The 22,762-nt window shown below is 36.0% G+C and overlaps 2 protein-coding genes across 44 annotated transcripts; one reads left to right on the forward strand and one right to left on the reverse strand.

The window, feature by feature from the left end:
• Positions 1-1,362: 1,362 nt before the first annotated feature.
• On the reverse strand, positions 1,363-17,860 carry LOC114322862 (ABC transporter D family member 2, chloroplastic). Of its 29 annotated transcripts, none has more exons than XR_014349706.1 (15): positions 17,700-17,860; positions 14,440-14,792; positions 14,007-14,089; positions 13,120-13,177; positions 12,785-13,035; positions 12,043-12,148; positions 10,933-11,258; positions 10,415-10,600; positions 10,232-10,315; positions 9,522-9,581; positions 8,529-8,593; positions 8,292-8,359; positions 7,185-7,436; positions 6,833-7,065; positions 1,363-1,662 (listed from the first exon to the last, which is right to left on the reverse strand). XR_014349706.1 is itself a non-coding variant. In XM_082903553.1 (15 exons), the coding sequence occupies exons 13-15, from the start codon at positions 7,375-7,377 to the stop codon at positions 1,528-1,530; spliced, it is 561 nt and encodes a 186-aa protein (XP_082759679.1). In that variant the 5' UTR covers positions 7,378-7,436; positions 8,266-8,359; positions 8,529-8,711; positions 9,522-9,581; positions 10,232-10,315; positions 10,415-10,600; positions 10,933-11,258; positions 12,785-12,874; positions 12,950-13,035; positions 13,137-13,177; positions 14,007-14,089; positions 14,440-14,792; positions 17,700-17,860; the 3' UTR covers positions 1,363-1,527. The 29 variants fall into 29 exon arrangements, 15 of the variants coding, with proteins under 15 accessions (XP_082759679.1, XP_082759675.1, XP_082759676.1 ...); XR_014349697.1 differs by having other exon boundaries at positions 7,190-7,436; positions 8,266-8,359; positions 8,529-8,711; XM_082903553.1 differs by lacking the exon at positions 12,043-12,148 and having other exon boundaries at positions 8,266-8,359; positions 8,529-8,711; positions 12,785-12,874; positions 12,950-13,035; positions 13,137-13,177.
• Positions 17,861-18,690: 830 nt separating this feature from the next.
• Positions 18,691-22,028, forward strand: LOC114322863 (uncharacterized). Of its 15 annotated transcripts, none has more exons than XM_082903577.1 (5): positions 18,691-19,074; positions 19,849-19,974; positions 20,110-20,195; positions 20,348-20,414; positions 21,440-22,028. In XM_082903577.1, the coding sequence occupies exons 1-5, from the start codon at positions 19,030-19,032 to the stop codon at positions 21,443-21,445; spliced, it is 330 nt and encodes a 109-aa protein (XP_082759703.1). In that variant the 5' UTR covers positions 18,691-19,029; the 3' UTR covers positions 21,446-22,028. The 15 variants fall into 15 exon arrangements, 8 of the variants coding, with proteins under 8 accessions (XP_082759703.1, XP_028126094.2, XP_082759702.1 ...); XM_028270293.2 differs by having other exon boundaries at positions 20,110-20,147; XM_082903576.1 differs by having other exon boundaries at positions 18,691-19,032; positions 20,110-20,147.
• The last annotated feature ends 734 nt before the right edge of the window (positions 22,029-22,762 follow it).

Below are 22,762 nucleotides of genomic sequence, written 5' to 3' on the forward strand. Positions count from 1 at the left end.
TATTTTCAAGCTTAAGTGTGAGAAAAGTTCTTTTTTTGACTTAGTTTTCAAACTGGGAGTCCTGTGCTAGTTTCGTAAGTTTTCACAACTTACATTGGTCCCTCCCGAGGTGTTTGAGGACTTCGCCAGGCCATCTCGTGACTGTTATACGATTTTGGCCCCTGATAACCTATTTTAAATGTTAAGTGTGAAAAAAGTATCTTTTTCGACTTACTATTCAAACTGAAAGTCCCGTGATAATTCTGTAAGATTCCAAAACTTACATTTGTCCCTCCCAAGGTGTTTGATGTGTTCTCGGACCTTCTCGTGACTGTTACACGATTTTGGCCGTCGATGGCCTATTTTCAAGCTTAAGCGTGAGAAAAGTGCCTTTTTGGACTTAGTTTTCAAATCGGGAGTCTCGTGCTAGTTCCGTAAGTTTTCACAGCTTACATTGGCCCCTTCCGAGGTGTTTGAGGTGTTCCCCGGGACTTCCCGTGACTGTTACACGATTTTGGCCTCCGATGGCCTATTTTCAACCTTAAGTTTGAAAAAAGTCCATTTTTTTACTTAGTTTTTAAACCTGGAGTCCCGTGCGAGTTCCATAAGTTTCCACAACTTACAATGCTCCCTCCTGAGGTGTTTGAGGTGTTCCACAGGCCTTCTCGTGACTGTTACACTATTTTGACCCCCGATGGCCTTTTTTTAAAACTTAAGTGTGAAAAAAGTGTCTTTTTTCAAGTTACTTTTCAAACCGGAAGTCCCGTGCTAGTTTCGTAAGTTTCCACAACTTACATTGGTCCCTCCCGAGATGTTTGATGTGTTCCCGAGGCCATCTTGTGCTAGTCGGGGAATGATTGTGAACAAAACAGACATACCCAAAGATTTTTGGAGAAATAGAAAATAGAGACGCAGACCCTAAGAGAACCTAGACAAGAGCCTTTTTATGCAATACTAGAGTAGGAAGACGATTAATGAGATAGGCAGCGGTGAGAACAGCCTCGCCCCAATGGGACAGAGGCACGCCCATATAAAACACATACACCGAGCCATGTCAAGAAGATGACGATTCTTGCACTCTGCGACCCCATTTTGTTGCGGGGTATTTGTGCAAGAAGTCTGATGGATAATGCCATGAGTGGAAAAATATCTCTCTAACCCCGAATCAATGTATTCACCCCCATTATCAGAATGTAAGATTTTGACAACAGCCCCAAATTGAGTATAAAACATTTTATGAAAATTTTGAAACACAGAGAAAACCCCACTCTTTGCTTTCATGAGATACACCCAAGTAGTACGGAAAAAATCATCGATAAATGTGACAAACCATCTATGGCCCTTCAATGACACAACGCGAAATGGACCCCAAACATCATAATGTATTAAAGAAAAAGAAACTACGCTTTTATTAATACGAGGAGCAAAAGAAGCTCGTGTTTGTTTGCCAAGTTGACAAGACTCACATTGAAAGTCAGACACATTATTTGTGGTAAAAACAGAAGGAAATAAATGTTGAAGCAGATAAAAAGAGGGATGACCAAGACGTCAATGCCATAGCCATAAATCGTCCTTGATGGTTGGAGACTGGATAGAATGATGTGCAACATTGTCAGCCTGATCCAAGATATAGAGACCATGTTCTGCTTTACCACTGCCAATCGTCCTCCCCGTGATAAGGTCCTGAAAAAGACAATGATCAAGGAAAAAAGTCACACTACAATTCAAATTCTGAGTAATACGACTCAAGAATAAAAGATTAACAGAGAAATTAGGAACATGTAAAACTAAAGAGAGAGGAAGGGTAGGAGTGGCACAAATTAAACCTTTTCCAGAGACAGAAGAAATAGTACCATCTGCAATGCGAACTTTGTCGAGTCCTGAAGAGGGCTTATAATCGGAGAAAAGATCAGAAAATCCAGACATATGATCTGAGGCACCAGAATCAATAATCCATGGGACAGACTTATGGGATAGGAAAGCACTGGGAAGAGAGGCTAAGTTACCTGATCGGGCAAATGAAGAAGAGAATTCATTCGGAGGAGTGGTAGAAGACCGGCGGTCCAACAAGTGACGCAAAACATCCTCAAACTCAGAAGAAGACAGGCCAGATACCCCATCAGAGGACAAGCCAACTGGGGCTGGAGTGGAATCAAGTATGCCAACTGCACTGGACTGATGGGCCTATGGATTAAAGCCACTTCCTTTAGACTGGCCGAACCGGCCTTCGCGAGAACCAGACCGATCACCTCGACCGCCAGATGAAGCCCTATGAAGCTTCTAACAGGTCTCACGAGTATGTTGTGGCTTGTGGCAGTAATCACAGAATAAGGGGTCCTTTGTAGAAGGATTAGGAGAAGCACGGGGCAAATTGGTCCCATCTCGAGGAGAAACAGAAAGTAAGGCAGAGCATTCTGGAGAAGCAATTGGCATTATAGCAAAACGACGACTCTTCTCATTCTGTACATAAGCAAAGGCCTCCTGAAGAGAAGAAAGAGTATACATGCCAAGGACAGGATTTCGAACTGGATCAAATTCTAGATTAAGACCTTCCAGAAACTTGAAGACCCTCTCATGTGCAATAAACTTCATGTAGCCAACGGAATCAGTAGTGCAAACCGATTTATAGTCTTGCAAGTGATCAAGACATTTCCAGCCATTGTTAAGAAATGTGAAGTGCTGAAGAACAGTCTGCTCCTCCTGTATGGAGCGCTCGATGGAATGACGCAACTCAAAGGTCTGCGAAAAATTGCCCTTGCGAGAATAGGTGGCAGCCACAGCTTCCCAAACATCCCAGGCAGTTTCCATGGACAAGTAGCCTTCACCAATATCCGGAACCATAGAATGAATAAGCCACGGAATTAGTAATCTCCTATTGGCTATGAAGCACGGATACTCCGAAATGGCCCCCATATGCGTATCGGATACGAATACGCGCCCGATACGGCGGGATACGTATCAGATACGAGAAAAAAGTATCCAATTTTTTTAAAAAAAAATTTGAATTTCGAATACGTCTAGGATACACGAGGATACGGTTGGGATACAGTAGGGATACTTTCGAGATACGGCAGGGCAAAAAAATTATTTCAAAAACTTAAAATGGGGTCAAAGTATAAAATATCAAAATAAGATAAAATAAAAAATAAAAAATAATCAACCCAACTTACCTAGACCTAGGTCGAACAGTAGCCAGCCGCGAAGGAGGAGGAGTTCGTCGTCATCTCTCGTCTTGAATAGCAGCTAGACGGTCGTTGATCAGTTCGCGAACAGCAGCTCCCCAGTCGTCGATCATGTTCGTCCCTCTCTCTCTCTCTCGCTCTCTCTCCCTCTCCCTCTCGCTCGATCTGTCTGGTCTGGGTGGAGATTGACAGATCTTGATCTCATCTCCCCCCTCTCGGTCGATCTCTCTCTCCCTCTCCCTTTTATCTATATCCCTTTTCCTTTTATCTATATCATCTGTCTTTGCAGTCACATATTTATTTTTATTTTTTTTATATTTTTTATTTTTTGTATGTATACTTTGTAAATAAAATAAAATAAATCAAATAAGATATAAAAAAAAAACTTTGTATGGATTCGGTATTACCTGATAAAACAAAATAAATCAAATAAGGTAAAAAAACTTATTAATAAATAAATAAATAAACTTATTAATAAACTTTGTAAACTTATTAATAAATCAAATAAGGTAAAAAAAACTTATTAATAAATAAATAAATAAACTTATTAATAAACTTTGTAAACTTCATCTTGGCCATCAATAAATAAATAAACTTATTGATAAATAAATGAACTTTGTAAATTTTTCCCCCCTTAATTTGAATTGCATTATAGTTGTTATGGGTGATGCTATATTATCTTATGTATGCTACATTACTAAAAATTGTTGAAGTTTTATTTTTATGTATGCTACATTACTAAAAATTGTAAAAATAATATTTTTTATGAACGTATCTCCGCCGTATCCGTATCCTACTTTTTCAAATTTTGTCGTATCGCCGTATCCGTATCGTATTGTACCCGTATCCGTATCCGTGCTTCCTAGCCCATTGGACATAACCAGGATCATTGGGACCTGGTGGTTGAACCCTTCCATCAACATAACCTATCTTTCCCCTGCTCTTCAAAAAAAGAATCAGACTCTGCGACCAGGCTAGATAATTCTAACCATTAAAGAGCGAGGTGGTAATTTTGAGGCTAGGATTGTAGTTTTCGTATTGAGTAGGCATAATGAGGCTCTCCACTTGAGGTGGCTGGATACGAGTGGTGGATTCACTAGTAATTTCGGCCATCTGAATATGCTACTTATTTAAACCACAACCAGCAGGAATCACAACTATGGGAGGAAGAGAACAACCAAATAATGACAATCACAGACCACCATGGGAGCATGAAAATCAAATTATTGGGGCCATCTATTGACCCAAAAATAAATTAAAAAATAATACTGAAACCAAAACCTCAATCAAAACAAGTTTTTTTTTTTTTATTTTTATACAAGAGCCATAGAGGAACAAAGGGACTGCCGACTAGACTTAAACAGACAGTCGAACTGCCAAAAGGTGTCGTCTGGTCCTGGGTGAACTCCGACGGAAGGCGTCTGGTCCTGGGTGACCTCCGACTGGCTTCGTCCTGGCTTGGATGGCCTCCGACGACTGTCAGCTGAGCCTGGAAGGCCTGCTGCTGCGTGCGCAAGTCCTAGCGAAAGTCATCTGGTCCTGGGTTACCTCCGGTTGGTGTCGTCCTGGCCTTTATGGCCTCCGACGGCTGTCGGCTAAACCTGGAAGGCCTGCTGCAGCATGCGCAAGCCCCAGATAGCTAAATGAGAGACCGAAAAATGGTGGTGGTGGGTTGGCTAGAGATGGATTTTTTCAAAGTGGTGATGGAAGGTGGCGAAAGAAGCTGGGTTTAGGGTTTGGGCTCTGATACCATGTTTGTTTAGGTAAAATCAAAACTTGGTGAATGAATATCAATTCATTCCCTTTTATATTAATTAACATAACTTACAAGGAGAGCCCTAAGGCATGAAATCAGGAAACAAATAATTACAAATATATAAATGAATATTCTAACATATTTCTATGCAAAGTGTATCGTAGGCTATTAGAATTTTGTCAAAACACCTCATTTGAACTTGAATATTGAGGATAGAAATTGGGTGAAGCTACGACATGGAGCTTTATGGATGTAGTTTGCCGAAGTTTTGCTTCTTGATGTTGTGATATCATGTTGTTTTGCAAGTGAGAGATTTGAGACGACTTGTTTGATAATTAGACCTCGATTTCAGTATTATTGTCAATAGTTCGGAAGTTATCTTCACAGTAGTCTCAACTCAACAAATCCTCATCCCAACTTCGAGTTCAACTACATAAATGTTATCTTGCCAATCGACTGAATTAAGGGTAATAACTTCAGTTAAATTACAAGCTAACACGTCATTCCTTACTAACTCAATAGAAAATTTTAGACTTCCCCCCTCCCCTTGCAATGTTCTTGATGGAGACAATGTTACTCTTCCTAATTGATGCAGTTATTGGTCTTTGTTGTATATGGCTAAACCATCTAAATCAATTTACCCTCACTTTATCTTTGATAAGTACTACCTCTACCATCTCACATATTTGTCCATTCATAAATATTTCTTAACTTCGTTACATATCCACCTCAATTACACTCAATTTGTGAACTATGAACATATTATTTTTTAACTTTTCAACATTCTGCACCATAAGTACATCTATCAATAGGACAAGCCAAACTCGAAGCCCGCCCATTCGGTCAACCAAAATCAAGCCAAGATTGAGCATCAACTGAGTTGAGCTTGAAAAAAATTTAAAGCTTTAAATTAAATTCTGACTAAAAATAAACAACAGAAAAGAAAGAAAAAAAAAACTCAACCTATATAAAGTCTGGCATGTTTTATCTAAAGATATATGCGATTTCAATTTTAGATGGCTCTTATTATTTTAGACAAATATAGGTGACCGATATATATACATACGTGTCTATTGAAATCCAGAGTTTTGTGTTTTAGAATTTCATAGCTATTCAAAGTTGGAAAATCTTGGTGAATAGCCATGGGGCAATGCAAAAATAGGTGAACAAAAATCTCCTCACCTCCTTTACACATGACACACCATTGAATGTATAGGGGCGATGGATGCTCCCTTGGCATCCTTTTAATATAATCATATTTTTTTATCCCCCCCACCAAAAAAAAAAAAAGAAAGATCAAGAATTCCCCAATTAACCTCTCAAGAGTCTCATCCACTGCCCCAATCCCTGTTATTTAAGGTTAATTACACTTCACACCCCTCAACTCACTGAATGCACGGTTTTAAAGTTGAGAGGGGTAAGATGATATTCATTGATAGTTAAGGTGTAATTAACCCAATTATTTACCCTTACTAGAGTTTCATGAGCTAAAACTAAAAACAAACAATTGAAACTAGTAAGAGCCTATTAAAGTTTGAAACTTTACTCTAATTTATTATGGCTATTACCTTGCCAGGTTCTCTATTCCTTCAAAAAAAATTAGTTGCTACTCTTCCTTTTTTGAGACCAACGCAATTGACACTACTATAGAAACTCTTTCAAATAGCTTCCTAGTTGATCTCTTTAACATAAAACAAAACAATATTCCGATACTCTTCTTTTTTGTCTTAGTCTTTTCTCAATCACTCTCCTCAACGTGCATGTGTGTTGGTGAGAGAGAGAGAGAGAGAGAGAGAGAGAGAGAGAGAGAGAATAGAGTAGATCATCAACAAGGAATATAATAGCAATAAACCTTCTATATAAAGGTGTTTATTATGGAAGCAGAAACATCAAAAGAATAAAAGGTAATCCATACGGTTAAGTTTTCAAAAGCACTTCTGAAGCGTTGCAGCAGTAGTTGCTTTTCATTGTCCTCACCAGCGTAGAATGCAATTGATTCCGCATTTTCTCGAAGACGTACCAGTCCAAAACGGAAATCTGCTTCTTTTTTCTCTTGCAAAAAGTTTAAGGTTACTAGTCCCTGAAATTCCAGATGAAACATTTCCCACCATTTGGAGTAAACACCACCTTTTATTCCAAGAAGCTTCACTGCAGTTTCAAAAATATGACCGTCAAAGAAGAGGAACTCACCCTCCCAAGGAAAACACTAATTGCTGTTCCACTGATTGAATAAACAACAAGTACAGCAAACAATGGCGGATAGATACCATACAGGATGTTGCTAAATGATACCAAATCTACTGCAGCATTGAATAGTGTCAAAGAGAATGAAAGTGCTGTCCCAGTAAAGGAACTTAGATCATCAACAATCCGCGGATCTGGATTGTCAATTATTGATTGGGACTGTATTTTGTAGAATGTCCTATTCTTTAGATAGCGATCTATGTAATAGTTTGTCATCCAAGACCTCCACCTCAAAGAAAGAGTTTCTCTGGCATAGTCTCTCTCAACACAAAAATCTGCAAAACAATTGTATGAATAGGATTGACAGCTCAAACTAAAAAATATTAAACCAAAGAAAAGACATGTAGATCTATCTCTACACACAATCAAGAAGTAAAAGAAAACACAAAACTTTCCACGTATTTATCGAAAACAAAACAATAACAAAGGTCAAAAGCCAAGAATGGATAGCATGTTTAGGTTGTTCATAAAGAACTATTCTTTTTTTAAGGTTGTTCAGGGTATGCTATATTCACCTAATGATTTCAACATAATAACTTTGTTGGATAAAATATATTCATGGTCCCTAAAATATGCATTTTGTGTCATTTGGTCCTCCTTCCAAGTTTTAATTTTGTCTCTAAAATTTTCAATTTGAGTTAAAAATTTCCCAATTTCGTACGTCCATCTAAATCATTAATGAAATAGTAATAAATAAATAAAAACTACAGTCCTTAAAATATGCGTTTTGTGTCACTTGGGTCCATAAAGTGACACAAAACGGAATTGATAAAATTGAAACTCTTGTTTTTTTCATCTTGTGTTTTGTTCTCTCCATTACAATGTTTATGGATGAAATTGATAAAATTGAAACTCTGTGGACCAAGTGGACATGAAACGCATACTTTGCAAATCATATGGATATTTTATTACTGTTTTGTTTATGATTTATATGACATCTTTTAAATTGGACTAATTTGACTCGAATTGGAAATTTTGATGGATGAAATTGACAAAATTAAAAGTTTGATAACCAAAGTGAACACTGAATGCATAATAGGTGTATTTTATCCTAATATTGGTGTTTACCAATAACCATAAAGCAAGAGTCTAAGTGAGCAATACCTAAGAAAGTAGAGCAATTTGCTCACCGGAATTCCACCAGCAAAAGCACCGAGGTAGTACAACAGTTGCTTGGTGAACTGTTCTTGGTCTTTGTCTTTTCGTGGGATTGAAACAAAATCAATGATGAATTAAGAATTCAGATACATGTTTTGGCAGTTCAATGGGCAGCAAATGAAAAGAAATAAATAAATGAATGAAAAAAGCAGTTAGACAAGGAGTATGAAAATAACTGTAATGACGGTAATAATAATAATAATACTTACTGGCAAGGGCGTTGTAGAAGTCACGGCCAAGGAAACTGAAACGGACACTGATGCCGGTGGTTCCACTGCAGGAAATTCAGCTTTTAGCGGCGTTTAAAAAATGCTGCTATAAGTGTCAAAAACGCCGCTAATTCTTTTTGCAACGCTTAGCACCAAGCGCCGAGGACGCGTCCGTCGCTATAACTTTATGACATTTTAAAAACGTCGTTATATTAGTATAGGCGGCGTTTTTAAAACGCCGCCAAATGTCTTACTTGACAGTATCATGACGTCATTATGATATTTAGCGACATTTTTTAAACGCCGTCATATCTTTTTTAAAAAATCTAACCGTTAATATTTAAGGTGTAAAGTGGCGTTTTTTAAAAAACGCCGTGATATCTCTTCTTTTTTTAAAAAAAAATTGTGCTAATTTATGTGATTAAATTAAAAAAATACATATAATAAAACTGAATAACACTAATATGAAATAATAACTTACATTCAAATAACAAATGCATCATTAATTCACTTTCCCATTCACCAATCACCATTACCCATAAAATAACATATCCACAAATGATATTTTAATATTACCCCCAAAAATTGTATTCACAATTCTCAACCAAAAAATTAATCACTACTTTGTATACAAAGCCACAAAATAATATTACTCTCTTCTCTCTCTCTATCTCTCACCACTCCCTCCCCCATTTAACACAAAAAATAAGAAGAAAGTGAACCAAAACACCCAACTCCCCAATCAGATCAAAGGAAAAAAAGAAAAAAGAAGAGAAATAAGAATCCGAAGGAAAGCCCCCATCCATCCTTCATTGTCATTCTGAATCGCTCTCCATGCTGTTTCCCATCATCACCTTCATCATCCAATTTCGTTAAGAAGGTAAGATAAAGTAAACATTAGCTTTTATCTGTTCACTTCACTAGATGATGAAGGTGATGATGAGGATGATAACAAGAATGTCTAATAATATGATTGGGGAAGCTTTAGGATACCTGCCCAAGAAGTATTTCATTCAACTCGCTCATTGAAGAAGTTTTTTCAATAGCATGAACCTGAAATCACATGAACCAACATTTAAAACTCCAAAAATCATTTCCATATTGAATGATGGAAAATTTATAAACAAAAAGGCTACATAATGTTGGGCAAATCTCCTTTGAGAGTAAACAAAAGGACATTTTTAATTTTACAAAAGTTGAAATGTGCACATCCATAGCCATGTACTAGTTACAATAAGAGAAAAGGAAAAGAATTCGGACCCACAAACAGATAGTACAATTAAGAACTAGAAAATGCATAACCCTAATTAGCATAATTATGTGAACATTATCAAATGCCAAAACATCAGAGAATATGATAATATAGCAGATAATTGACAACTAACTTCGTTCAATCATTTTAAGTCTTCAAGTGCTCTGCAAGAAATGATGCATCAAGATGGTTACAATCCTGTAATTATGATGAAATGGAGATATGTGAGTGACATCAAACCTCATCTGTGACTTCTTTGTGCCCATCCATGTGTTCATGAGTATCTCTCAGAACTTCCAAGGTTTACTTTCTTGAATTTCAATAATATTAAGCATAATTAAATTCTATGCAGCCAAAATGCCCATGTAACTACAGTACATATCTGGAAATAAATTTCAATTTATTCAGAGTACATGAACTCATTAACAAATAAATCTCATATCCAACTAACCTCCACACCTCCAGGAAAGCAGAATGAAAGAAGATCCTTATACGTAAGTGGCAGCTGTTTTTCAGGAGGATAAACAAATAAGACCTGAAAATAAAAAACTGAGAGGTCATATATCATATCCAAAACATGTCCAATGATCTATAAAATTATTATGTTCAATGTTTAGCATAAAAGAATTAGCACCTGGGGTTCAAGGTTAGGTTCACGAGACTGATGCTGACCACTGAATGCACTTCAAAATTTACCCGAACCTTCAGACTTTCTCCCAAAGTACTGCTTCTGAAGTGCCTGAATATCACAATTAGGATGAAGTCCAACAACCACCATGCTCTCAAAAAGCCTTGATGGCTCTTTTAAAGGCCTATGATCCTGCAAATTTGAATAACACACTTATTAAAACCAATGTTGCTATAAAACCTACCATAGAAACACAAAGGACAAAAATTTCATTTTTATTACGACCATCTGTATAAAAGGGAATGGGAACACACAAGAATCGAAGGCATTTGACGTTATGAGCAGGTTTGAACTCAAATTGCACAACTTCTTGTAAGCTTTCCATTCAAAGTAAGCACTACATGGTGAAACTACAAGATATATGCAAGATGACAACAAAGTACCAGAGCAAAATGAACAACTGATTGCTAAAGAGATAAGTAACCTGGACCAAAAAAGGTTTTACTTGAGATAAATATAAATACCAGGGACTGCAATTGGACGCTTGCCCATTGACGCTTTTGGCTAGTTAGTACTTCTGGGTTATAAGTTCCACTTTTCACTTCAAGAGGCTGTGAAAAGCCTTTTAGTACTCTAGAAACTTGGTGTTGAAGTTTATGTAGTGGACTATTGCCGTTGTCATCTTTTGATGAGAATACCACAGATGGTCGGGGTGAACGAACAGTAGTGGCAGCAGCAGCTGCAGCAGCAACAGCTCTTGCAACATCTTCTGTTGTCTGCATAAAGAGCGAAGCACTCCAGCGAGGGCTACCTGAATCTTCATTCTTCACCATATTTGAAATTTCACCTCCTGCAAAGCAAAGATAAGCATACATAAATAAGCCCAAGTCCCACATTAAAATAAAATAAGAATTAAAAAATATTAATAAAGAAAGAAAACAAGGAAGCATTCCATAATAAAGAATTAAAAGACAGAAATCAAGACATGAGGTAACACCCTGAGGCATGAACTTAAGAATGTGCGTGAGAAAACAGAGAAGGATGCATAATTCTACTTTCATATTACAATCATTCTCATTTACTTTACACACTCAACACACATGTTTGTGAAGCACGCACACACACACTTTCTATGACTACGCATTTGAGTATGTAGGTAGAATTATTTTACTCGCACACAGAATGATAAAAAAAAATTCTATTTACACTGAAATTAATTATAAAATCAGATATAACATTCTCATATAAGTATAGTTCCCAAAAAAAAAAAAGTAAACCCATCTCATATAAGAGGTTTATGTCTATGTTTGTAAATTTTTTCAAATAGACATATATATGTCACTACTATCTTTTCTATTATTGGGGCATGTGGGCAACTAAAAATTTATTTTACATTTTTAGGGGAAAAAATATGAAAACTAGTACTAAAATTTAATATATATAATAAAAAAATAAAAAATAAAAAACAGGGAAAAACTTAGTAATTTAAAAAAATTCTTAATTATTACTCAATTATAAGAGAATTTTTGAAAGTTGAGAGACAGTTGCACAGCCACCTCCCTTATCTATCCCTGTTCACACATGTATGCAGTTTTATTGAGAGAGAGAGAGAGAGAGAGAGAGAGAGAGAGTACTTGGAAAGAAATATGATTATCTTTGGGATTAATATGGCAAATCTTGGGCATGTTTTCAGGGTCTTCAGATTGCAAAAGATGTATCCCAATACCATAATTGAATAACCTACACACACACACAATTACATATTCAAAACAATGAAAACAATCACAAAAGATCAAAGGGTTATTTGTTTGATATGTTTTTGAACAGTTTTAATAATAATAATAATAAGACAGACTTGAAAATTTGATGTAGCATACCAAGCTCCATCAAAGTCAAAGGAATTAGGCCTCCTGATAGGGAAAAACCCAAGAACATTCTGATAAAAATCAAGAGATTTATAAGTGAACTCACTGGGTTTGTTCCATTTCCAGAACCAAAATTTTTAAAAATATAACTATAGTGGCGTTTTTCAAAACACCGCAATAGATTTTTTTTTTTTTTGAACTACTAATTTTGTGAGATTTAACTTCAAAAATATACCTATAAAATAGCAATAATGAATAAAACTTTGTATAGACATATATTTATGTGAGATTACTATTCCCTCACATCTATAATAGTACCCCATACAACATCCTTCAAGAAAAAAATCCAATAAGTTCAATCCCAAAAAATAAAATGAGAATAATTTAAAGATAAAAGTGAAATTAACAGTTGAACAGAGTATTAATAATACACATCAAATATTACCCTTCCTACATAAAGCAAGAACCACCATCCTGCTAGAAATTTATTTTTTCACCCCAAGTCACGCACCTATACCACCGCTTCTGAAGCATTTGGAATCTCTGCCATAATCATGTGCGCATTTGAAAGACCAGCATCATCACCTTTTGTACAGCCAACCTGCTCAGAGAGAGAGAGAGAGAGAGGGGATGAACTTATACTAATGGTAAAACTAGGAGGTTCAATCATTGTTACCGCAGCAAAGATTCAAGCTTAATTCTACAGGTTTCCAACTCCAATTTTCTGCACTTCAACCTTGAGAGACTTGAGGTACCTGACAGCTTCATCGAAAGTATTTAAGAACCAAAAAAAGAACATAGAAACTCAAACATGGCAAAGCAAAGACAAAAATATCAACAAAATACCTGGTCACACAGTATACCTGTCTGAGGGCCAAATACTGATTTGCTGAAACCATGGCCCCTGCATGCATCATCAATGTGTAGAAAAATATAAGCTCACAAATGCTGACTATGAAAGAAAAAAATAAATAAAAGAGAAAGAGACAAAACTGAATTGCAGAATTTAGCAAAAAGACACCACACAAGTATTTTTATTTTAAGAACATATTCAATCAAATCGCAAAATGATGTTTATTTTTCCATTGACCTCAAATACTCTGCATATTAAAACATACGAAGTAAGAAATTACCAAATGTTCTAAAGTATGAACACAAATAGAGCACATATACAGATTCTTTTTGGCCCATCAAGTAACTTCATCATTTAGTTGTCGAGCCTTTCTGAAAATCAACAATAAAATTCTGCTCTCAAAGAGTTTATCTTGCAAAGCATATTAAGCAAAAAATAATAATTTAATTTTTTCCTCAATTCTGAAACTAGTTTACTCAAATTGCATTCAATATGCCAGTATCACTTGTGTTCAACTTAAAATCTTAACAACCTGTAGCAGTACTACATTTCATCGTACTAGAAGGTGAGGCACACACTGTGTGCCAAATTAACAAAATATATAATATATATATATATATATATAAAGTAGTTGTAACTATTTGTAAGTGGAAAGTCAGATTTTACTTTTGGAAAATAAAAGTCCACAAAACTTCATGAACACCAAATTGGGTGCTCCCTCTATATATATATATATATATATATATATATAAGTATATAGCTAACATTTGTTTCTATTTCAACAAGGTACTGCTAAGGACAAAAAAGATATGATGGAACTTAAGGCTTAGTTTGGTTTGGTTTGGTTTATATAAATACTTTACATGGAAGAATTTCTTACTTCACATGGCGACTACGTTGTCACTTCTTTTAAGGTACTGCTCATATAAGGAATGATACTTTGCAGGGATATAATCCTTGAATCTGTCAACAATGACAACACAAAGATTGAGATCCAGGAATGCTAAGGCAAGCAGATAAAAGACTTTCCACAAATATAGTTTGGATTCATAGAATAGGAAAATAGCATAAATGAAAACACTACTTCCATGACTACTAAAAATCAGCTAAATGAAAAGATGCCAATAATTCTGCAGTGCTTAAAATCATTTCAAAACACTGCTCCCTTCTTCAATGTATATGAGACTTCAACTTTCAAATGGAACTAGAAAAGCTACAGGCTATATAGAAATAAGAAGCAAAATAGCTCAGTTAGAACAATATAATCATAACAATGAAATAAGAATAATAACAAACATATGAACAAAAGTCACCTGTTTCAATGAAATGGGAAAGGTCAGTCTCCCACATTCCTCTGGAGTCTTGACAATCTCCTTTGTAATATCCCTCCATGATTTGCAAACTGATGCACAAAAGACAACATCGGTCCTTGCAGGCCAGGTTGTTTCGCTCTCTTCAACCCTCTGAATTATATCCAAAAGCAATTCCGGAGGCAAGTCAGCCCACTTTCCTTGTTCAACTGGCTCAGAAGGGGCTACATCAGGGGCAATATGTGATCGGGTTCGGTTACACCAGTGCTTGCCTTCCACCCTTCGTTTTGATATACTCCCCATTCCATCTTTCATCTCCCTCAGCTCGCGTACAATGCTTTTGAAGGACATCTCACCTGAACATACCAATCAATCCTTTCCTTCAATTGTCCAGCTTCAACCACATCAAAAAAGAAAAGACAGAAAAAAAAAAAAAAAAGTTTTCCCTTTTCATTACCTGGTTTTTGTTAAAGTGTATTGTAATTATCTTGATTTCAAGGAATAAAAAAAACAAAATCATAAAAATGTTTCAAAGAAATTGAGCTGCAAATGAAAACTACTTGAAGAAAATTGAAGCAAATTCACAAAATTGAACAAAGCAAATATTGTAGCATTACCACAAAAACAAAAAAAAAGAACCAGCTATAACATTTCTGTGAATCTCCCATCAAAAGAAAAACAGAAGGTGCGAACTTTCACAGTCATGTGTAACTTCTATGGTCTATTTATCGATCCATTTCTAACTTATCTAACGAATTGTTCTAGCAATTCAACAAAAATGCACACAACAAAAGATAAATCAATTGCAGCCTCAAAAATCCAACAGAATCAGCACAAATTACAGCAAACAAAAAATTTAATTAAAAAAAAAAAGAACATTAAGCACCAAAAACAAAAAGAAATCAGATCCAGAGAATACCAAAAAAAAAAAAACAATCAAGCATTAATTACAGAGGAGAGAAGAAAATCATGAATTAACAGAACTCTGACTAGATCGGTGAGAGAGAAGTAGAGAATTCAGCGATTGAGACTCTGGAATATTCGGATCGCAGATAATGAGAAGACAGCATACACAAACATATACAGAAGTTGACGAAAAGAGATTTTTACTGAAAACGGAAGGATTCGAAGGAGCTTACCAACATATTTGATTCGAAACCCTCATATTTGGATCAGGTGTTCTTTGAAACCTTCAGATCTGGCTTTAATTAGTTCGAAATCCTTCAGATCTCGTCTTTTGTTCTTTTCTTCAACGAGCACCACCACCGCCATCCTCTTCCACCACTGTAGCTGTCGATCTGAGGCGATAATGAGAAGACAACAGCGGCGGTGAGTGTGGATGAAATCGGCAGAGGAGAGAGAGAGAGAGAGAGAGAGAGAGAGAGAGATGAGTCTGGTGACAGGAGTGAAAATGAGCGAGAGAGAAAAAAAAAATGAAATCGAGATCAAAATCATTGAGCTTGATGCAGATCGACTTGATGCAGATAGGTTTACCTCTCAGCAAATGAAATCGATTATGAAGCTTGATGTAGATAGGTTTACCTCTTAGTGATTTCTATGTAAATGGAATAGGTAAACAAATTAAATCACCGAGATGATTCCAATCGATTCCTATTCTGAAATCACTCTGAGATTTAAGGGATCATCGAGCTGAAGCGAGAGAGTGAGCGATAGATTTGAGGCATCTTCTTTCTGAGACTGAAGAGTAAAGAATGAGAGTCTCAAGCGGAAGGGAGAGGGTGTGAGAGATTACCACATTCGGAGGCGTTTTCTATCAACTAAACGGTGCCGTTTTGATTAGCACAAAAGGCGACGTTTTTAAAACGCCGTTATATATTAAAAAAGACGACGTTTAAGAAAACGCCATTATATAAATGCCGTTAAAACAAACATTTCTTGTAGTGTTCCTAAAGTGAGAGCAAAAACAGCAGCCAACTGCAGTTGGGCTTCAACTTTATCATCTGAGTACTGTTGAAAACATTGGTTTATATAGGCATATTTTGGGTCAACTTTGAGCCCAAAATTGAGTGGGCCCCAAACGTCTTTTGGGGTGGGTCCGAAGATATGAAGTGTTCCTTGTCGCGTGGCAAGTCATACGGTGAAAACGGTTCGTCAAAACCATTTATGAGTGAATGAGAACATGACGTCGTTTTTGGGTTCGTGGAATAGGAAATTTAAGGAAGTAAATGTAAGTTTCTTTGGAAAGGGTTGTCCCACATTGAAACTTTAAGAGAGTTTATTTGTGTATATAAGCTCTAGCCTACAATACTTGGGTTGGGCCCCAAGGGGCACCCCAAGTTTGTAGAAGGGAGAAGTTATGGACAAAGTGAACCTTAGCCCAAACAACCACTACACGCGCACGCCGGCCGAGCCGGGCCAGTTGTGGGTCAAGTCGGTTTTTATATTAATTTTTTGGAGAAAATTCAATTTGAATTTTTTCCAAAATTAATTCTTTCATGAATATAATATTTCTGTCCAATTTCAGTCCAGGTTTTCAATCTGTTTTTTCGGACAGATTTATTTCTAAACTGTCCAGGCAGTTTCATGTTCAAATCTGGACAGTTTTCCTAACTGCCAATCTGTTCAAACAGTTGCAGATCTGTTTGAATTTTGAATCAAATCTGTTCAAAACAGTTTCACACCTGTTCACTTTCAGATTGCACCTGTTCGGGTCAAATTTCTTTGCCTATAAATACCTACTATTCCAATAGTTTTCGAGGATGAAAAAATCAGTCTGAAAATTCAGTTTTGTTGTCCTAAATTCTGCACTTTTGCATTATTCTTCATATTAGTTTTAGAATAAATTTCAGAGAGTTAGAACACAGGTTTGGTTCGCCGAACAAATTGTTTGGAGTGCTACTGCAATTTGTGAAGATCATTGTATCTTGGGCGATAGACACCACACAACTGTAAGCACCGTAGCGGGGCGAATCTGTCTTAAGGACAGAGTGTCACACACTCGACTTGATTTTTAATTATTGTTACAGTTCAACAAAATAAATTTTATAAGTTTTATTTTATTTTGTTTAAATTATTTTAATTTATTTTATTTACACAAAAAATTATTTCAACAAGTACCAATACGGAGCCGCAACCTTCCAAAACCTCCTCAAAAGCGTTGGAAGATCGGGGCCCTTTCTTTGTGCATCCTAATTTTTCCATTAATAAAAATAAAAAAATAAATAATAATAATTGAAATGCAACCTTAGAACATGGAGGAAAGTAAAGTTGAAAAAAAACAAAACTATATGTGAGAGAGAGACCTCATCCAGTTGGGGAGAAGACCCAGCAGAAGATGACGAAGAAGAAAGAAAAGTGGATGTGTCCCTCTTCCTCCTCCTTCTACTCCTCATTCGATAATTGCCGGTGGATGGCATGGGCATGGGCATGGCCATGGCCATGGCCCCTGATGGGAACTTATAATCCTCCAACTTTCAATTCTACCGACTTATCCGAAAAATATAAGAAGAATATAAAAAGATAAATTGGCAATTCGCAGCCCCTCAAATCAAACCGCCACCCCGAACCGTGATAACCATCCAATCATATGGTTTTATTGTAGGAGCGGTATCACCTTCGCATTATTAAATTTTTATTACAATGCCTTTTAAATTACAATAAATTTCTATAATCTTTATAGGGTTAGGCTATTTCATATTCCCACATTTGAGAGAATTTTAGGGGTTTGACAAGTATATTATAAGTCTTATTTTAATAATTTAAATTGAAATAATAATAAATATTAAATTTTTTAACAAATGAATGTGGATCTCACATCTATGTGAAATATTTGATAATTTATTTAGTAAAAAATTTAGAGTTTATAGCATTTTCTTTTAAAGCGTTTTTTTATCTTATTTGAAAAGTTCGTTATTTAATTTTTTTTTTTTTTTTTTGACTATTTTAGTTTGACTAAAATAATTTTGTTTGAGAGTTTGGTTGTTTTTTTAATTGATTCGGTGGTTATGAGAAAATAAAATAAAATAATTATAGATTGAATGTGATATTTTGTCTTATTAATTATTTTTAACTTATTTTATTTCTTAGTAGGCAATTTTAACTTGGTTCTCTTCCTAAACACTCTCTTTATAAGGCGCTTAATGTATATTATTCATAAAAATAATTAATTCAATTTGATAATTGAAATATTTTTATTTTATTTTATTATATTTTTTATATAAAAAAAAAATTAAAAAAACAAAATACAATTATAAGTGATACCTCAAATAACCGTTAGTTAGGTGAGGATTAAAATACCTGAAACTGAAAATGACCCGAATTAAATCGAGCAGGCAGGCAGGCACAGTAGTCGTAGTGGCTGATGATGAATTCATTAATGATTCGATGAGAGAGGAGATCGGTTGGGTTGTTTTTGTTGTTGACGGGTGTGGTGTGGTGTGGTGGTACAGAGAAGAGAAGAGAAGAGAAGAGAAGAGAAGAGGGAGAAAATATGCCATTGCAAACTTGGAGCTTTTCGAGTGGTGTGGTTTGTCATAGATTGTCACACTTGAGGAACCGCAGGAGTTTCATTTCCGACTACCGCCTTCTCAAAAGAAAGACCAAAGCTTCTTCTGCTCCTCCGACGACTTTCGTATGGTATGTGTCACTTTTGGAACTGATGAAATCGCCCACAACAAGGTAACATAACCTATTATTCTACTGCCATTAGCACCTTCTTTTTTTTTAATTATTATTTATTTGTTGTTATTGTTATTTCTATTATTTATTTTTTGTTTATTTGCCGGAGGAATTAAGGGGAATGAAATCTTCCGAAATTTCATAATCAAAGAAAATCTGGGCATCAATTTTGCATTCTCCTCTACGCATCCGATCACACTTGGGGGGGGGGGGGGGGGCATTATTATTAAGGTGTGAATTCAAATGTTCGTGACCCAACGCGGAGATAATGGCGGAACTGGGGTTTCGACTTGTTGAAATCATTACGATTTATTTATATCCATAGTTATTTCTTCATTGTTTTGAGCAAATAATTGTAAAAAGGTGGTCAATCCTTTGTATTGCGGTGGGTGGGTGCTGCTAAGTGAGCATAAAGTAGGGTGTGAAATGAAGTCTCACATCGCCTAGGTATGTCATTGATGTGTACTAGGTAAGTGTAAATTCACCCTCACCTCAAGAGTTAATTTTGGGGTTGAGTGCTATCTAAGGCCATCTAACATGATATTAGAGATCAGGCTGGAGGAGGTCTTTTGGTTCAAGCCTCTCCATTTGCATTCAATCTGTCTTCTAAGGAACAAAAGTGCCGAAAACACCATGTACCATGTTTTCGTATATGTATATATTTTTTATAACATCTCACCCCTACTATAATTATTTTTAATTCCGCCCTCCTCCCCCCTATTTGTAGTTATTTCTTCTAATTATTTACTTAATTTTATGTATGCATGTGTGTAGGTTCTCATTTCAGCGGCTGGGCAGCTGTCAAAGCCTTTCACTTCTGCCATCCTTTATGGCAACAGCAACAATTTTGATTTTAAGACAGTCTTTCGGTCTGGAGGGTTCCCTTCTACCCATTCCTCCGTAATGAATACTTTGTCACCACGTATTCATTCCTCTGTAATTAATTTTGATTTGTCGGTTGCAGTAACAATATCATGGTTCATTTCGTTTTCAATAGAATTTCCTATAATTTATAGTCTTCTCCAATTGTGACAGGCAGCTGTGGCCACCGCGATGTCCCTTGGCTTTGAATGGTGGGTAAAATTGGTAAAATGCTGCATTTCCTTTGCGCCCTCCTTAAGGTGGATGTTTGGAGATTCTGTGATGTTTGCAGATTTTGTATTTTTTTAACATTTGAAAGTGCATGTTGATTGGTTTGGTGTGGGTGGGTGAGCAAGTTGCTGATATATTTCTCGAGGAGGTTTAATATCTACTGTTGTTCTTATGATTGCAGAGGTCTTTCGGACGCAGTTTTTGGTTTAGCAGTTGTTTATGCTAGCCTTATCATGTATGACGCTCAGGTATACATGTAGTGTGTTTTTTCTATTTTATTCTCATCTCATATAGACTTATGCAGATCTCCTACTTCAGAAGGAAAAGTGTTTTATATTCATGAATCACAACATTGCATTGATGCAATTCAGTTTGGCTGCTTGGTTTACCAAAATCTGGGCACAAACCTACTTGTGTCACATAAAATTTTATCTAATACAGATCCACCCACATTAAGGATGACAGAAATGTCAGCTTTTGTTAGCAATGTTTCTTTGCTGAATGTTTGCTAATGAGAGTCCCACCACGTATCAGATTAAATTTAAAACAATATTTGGATTTAGGTCACATAATTAGATTTACTTTGAATTTCTGGTGATTCCATTTTCTTCTTCTGCACACCCACCCTTTTCTTTCCCTCTCTGAATTCTGATTGGGAGAGAGAAGGCTGTACTTGGCATCTCTTATAACTTTTAGTTATGCTATGTGCAACTACTGAACTTTTGGTTATGCCATCATCATTATAATCACTACTAATTCTATTACTGAGGCCCTTGCTATCTCTTCTAACTTTATGGTTGGTTATTCATAGACTTGACTCATCCTTGTTCAATGGTTTACTAATTGTCTATCATGTTTCACATTCAAGTGCTCTAACACCTCATTTGGGAGGTATTGGCGATTGAAAGTTAAACTAGATCCCCATGAAGATTGAATTATGTTTATTTTTTGAGAACCAAAAGATGTGCGACTCTAGTTTCTCTAGTGTATCAAACAATAGTGACCAAAACATGTTGATAGATCTCCAGCCCATTGTAAGATATGCAGTTGTTTCTGTGGGTAGATAATGAGTTCAGACTAACGCTCTGTTTGGTTGGGAGATTTGATGAGGGATTTGGAAAAGGAAATGGAAAATGTATGTGAAATGTGAATAAAATATACTTACATTTCACCTAATTTCACACACATTTTCTCTTTTTCTTTCTAAATCCCTCCCCAAATCCAACACAGCATAAAAGTATCAAGCCTCATTCAGAATTTTTACTTTTGCAAGGAGTGAGAAGGGAAGTGGGCATTCATGCACAGGCATTAAACAGGGTTTTGCTCCAGAACTCAGCTTCTTCGAATGATGCCGATGATTTGATTGATTCTCAACCTAGAAAATCATCCTCAAATTCAAAAAGTTTTGGGCCTTTGTTCTTGGAGGAAGCAGATACCTTTCAAGCAAAACAGACAAACACTAAACTATTACTTAGATCTGAGAATCGAAAGAGTGAAAGTGGTATCCTGATTTCATCTAGCTTAGCATCTGATGTTGAAGGAGAATCCAAAAAAATTGCAAATAGTTGGGCCATGCTAAAAGAATCTGTTGGCCACAATGAGATTGAAGTGATAGCAGGTGCCTTGTTGGGACTATTTGTTAGTTTTGCAGTTTATATCTTGACATGATATTCTTTCCCGCTTGTTGTTTTTGTTTATTGTAATATTTGGCACTCGGTTCAAGATTATTGCAACCAATAGCCAGCTATCCTTAAGCTTTAGTGGCACTCGGTTCAAAATTACTGTAACCAAAAGCCAGCTATATATCCTCTAGCTTTGGTTGCATCCGTTTAAGGATGGCAATGCACTTGCAAGATTATAGGGAAATGGATTAGTAGGAAATGTGGAAATGCACTTGCAAGATTATAGGAAAACAAAGTGTTAGTGTGTAGGAATAATTTGTTTTTAAAAAAAAAATTCCCGGAGCCGTAAACAGAAGTATACTTTTTTTTGTTTTTTTGTTTTTTTGTTTGGAAGATAAACAATAGTAGACCTCAAAGATCCCAATCCATACAACTTATTCATCATCCAGTCTGAAGGTGGTGTATCCAAAATCGAAGGTGGTGTATCCAAAATCTTGGTTCGTAGCTGCCCACCCCAAGTGTCCCTAGCTAAACTAACTGCTTTAGTCACAAATTAATCTAAATTTTCACTTCAATAATTGAGATAAACCATTTTATTACATAGGGAGTTAATGTTGTTAAGGGTTAATGTTAGTTACAATTGACCTAGAAGATTGCCTAAGTCTTAGTAAATCACCTTACCAACATAAATCATATTCAGTACACCTTTTAGAAGAAATAATAAATTAATAGTTAAGTGTTATTTTGATGGTGGTTGGCATTCAATTCAAGTATGCTAAAGGTTGAAGGTGGTACTCAGAAAAATCTAATTAAAATTGTGAAGGTTTTAGGAGATGTTAGGAAAAATTCATTCAGATTAGTGGATTACATTGGCTAGGGAGATTGATAGTGAATCTATACACATGGGTTGTCAAGCCACTATACATCATTGACGTTCAAGGGAGGTTGATGGTGGGTCTAGACATAGGGCATGG

The sequence above is a fragment of the Camellia sinensis genome, chromosome 13 (genome assembly GCF_055761805.1).
Source record: "Camellia sinensis isolate YWXY chromosome 13, ASM5576180v1, whole genome shotgun sequence".
Lineage (NCBI taxonomy): Eukaryota > Viridiplantae > Streptophyta > Magnoliopsida > Ericales > Theaceae > Camellia > Camellia sinensis.

What these genes read in the sequence shown, in the direction of transcription:
- LOC114322863 (XM_082903573.1), top strand. Translation starts at nt 19,612, where the DNA reads ATGATATTAGAGATCAGGCTGGAGGAGGTCTTTTGGTTCAAGCCTCTC. An exon ending in CACCACGTATTCATTCCTCT is followed by an intron (nt 20,011 to 20,109) that starts GTAATTAATTTT and finishes CAATTGTGACAG; the next exon opens with GCAGCTGTGGCCACCGCGAT. An exon ending in TCCTTTGCGCCCTCCTTAAG is followed by an intron (nt 20,196 to 20,347) that starts GTGGATGTTTGG and finishes TTATGATTGCAG; the next exon opens with AGGTCTTTCGGACGCAGTTT.
- LOC114322862 (XM_082903547.1), bottom strand. Translation starts at nt 7,377, where the DNA reads ATGACAAACTATTACATAGATCGCTATCTAAAGAATAGGACATTCTAC. An exon ending in ATTTAGCAACATCCTGTATG is followed by an intron (nt 7,066 to 7,184) that starts GTATCTATCCGC and finishes TTGAAACTGCAG; the next exon opens with TGAAGCTTCTTGGAATAAAA. An exon ending in GTGCTTTTGAAAACTTAACC is followed by an intron (nt 1,663 to 6,832) that starts GTATGGATTACC and finishes TGTCTTTTTCAG; the next exon opens with GACCTTATCACGGGGAGGAC.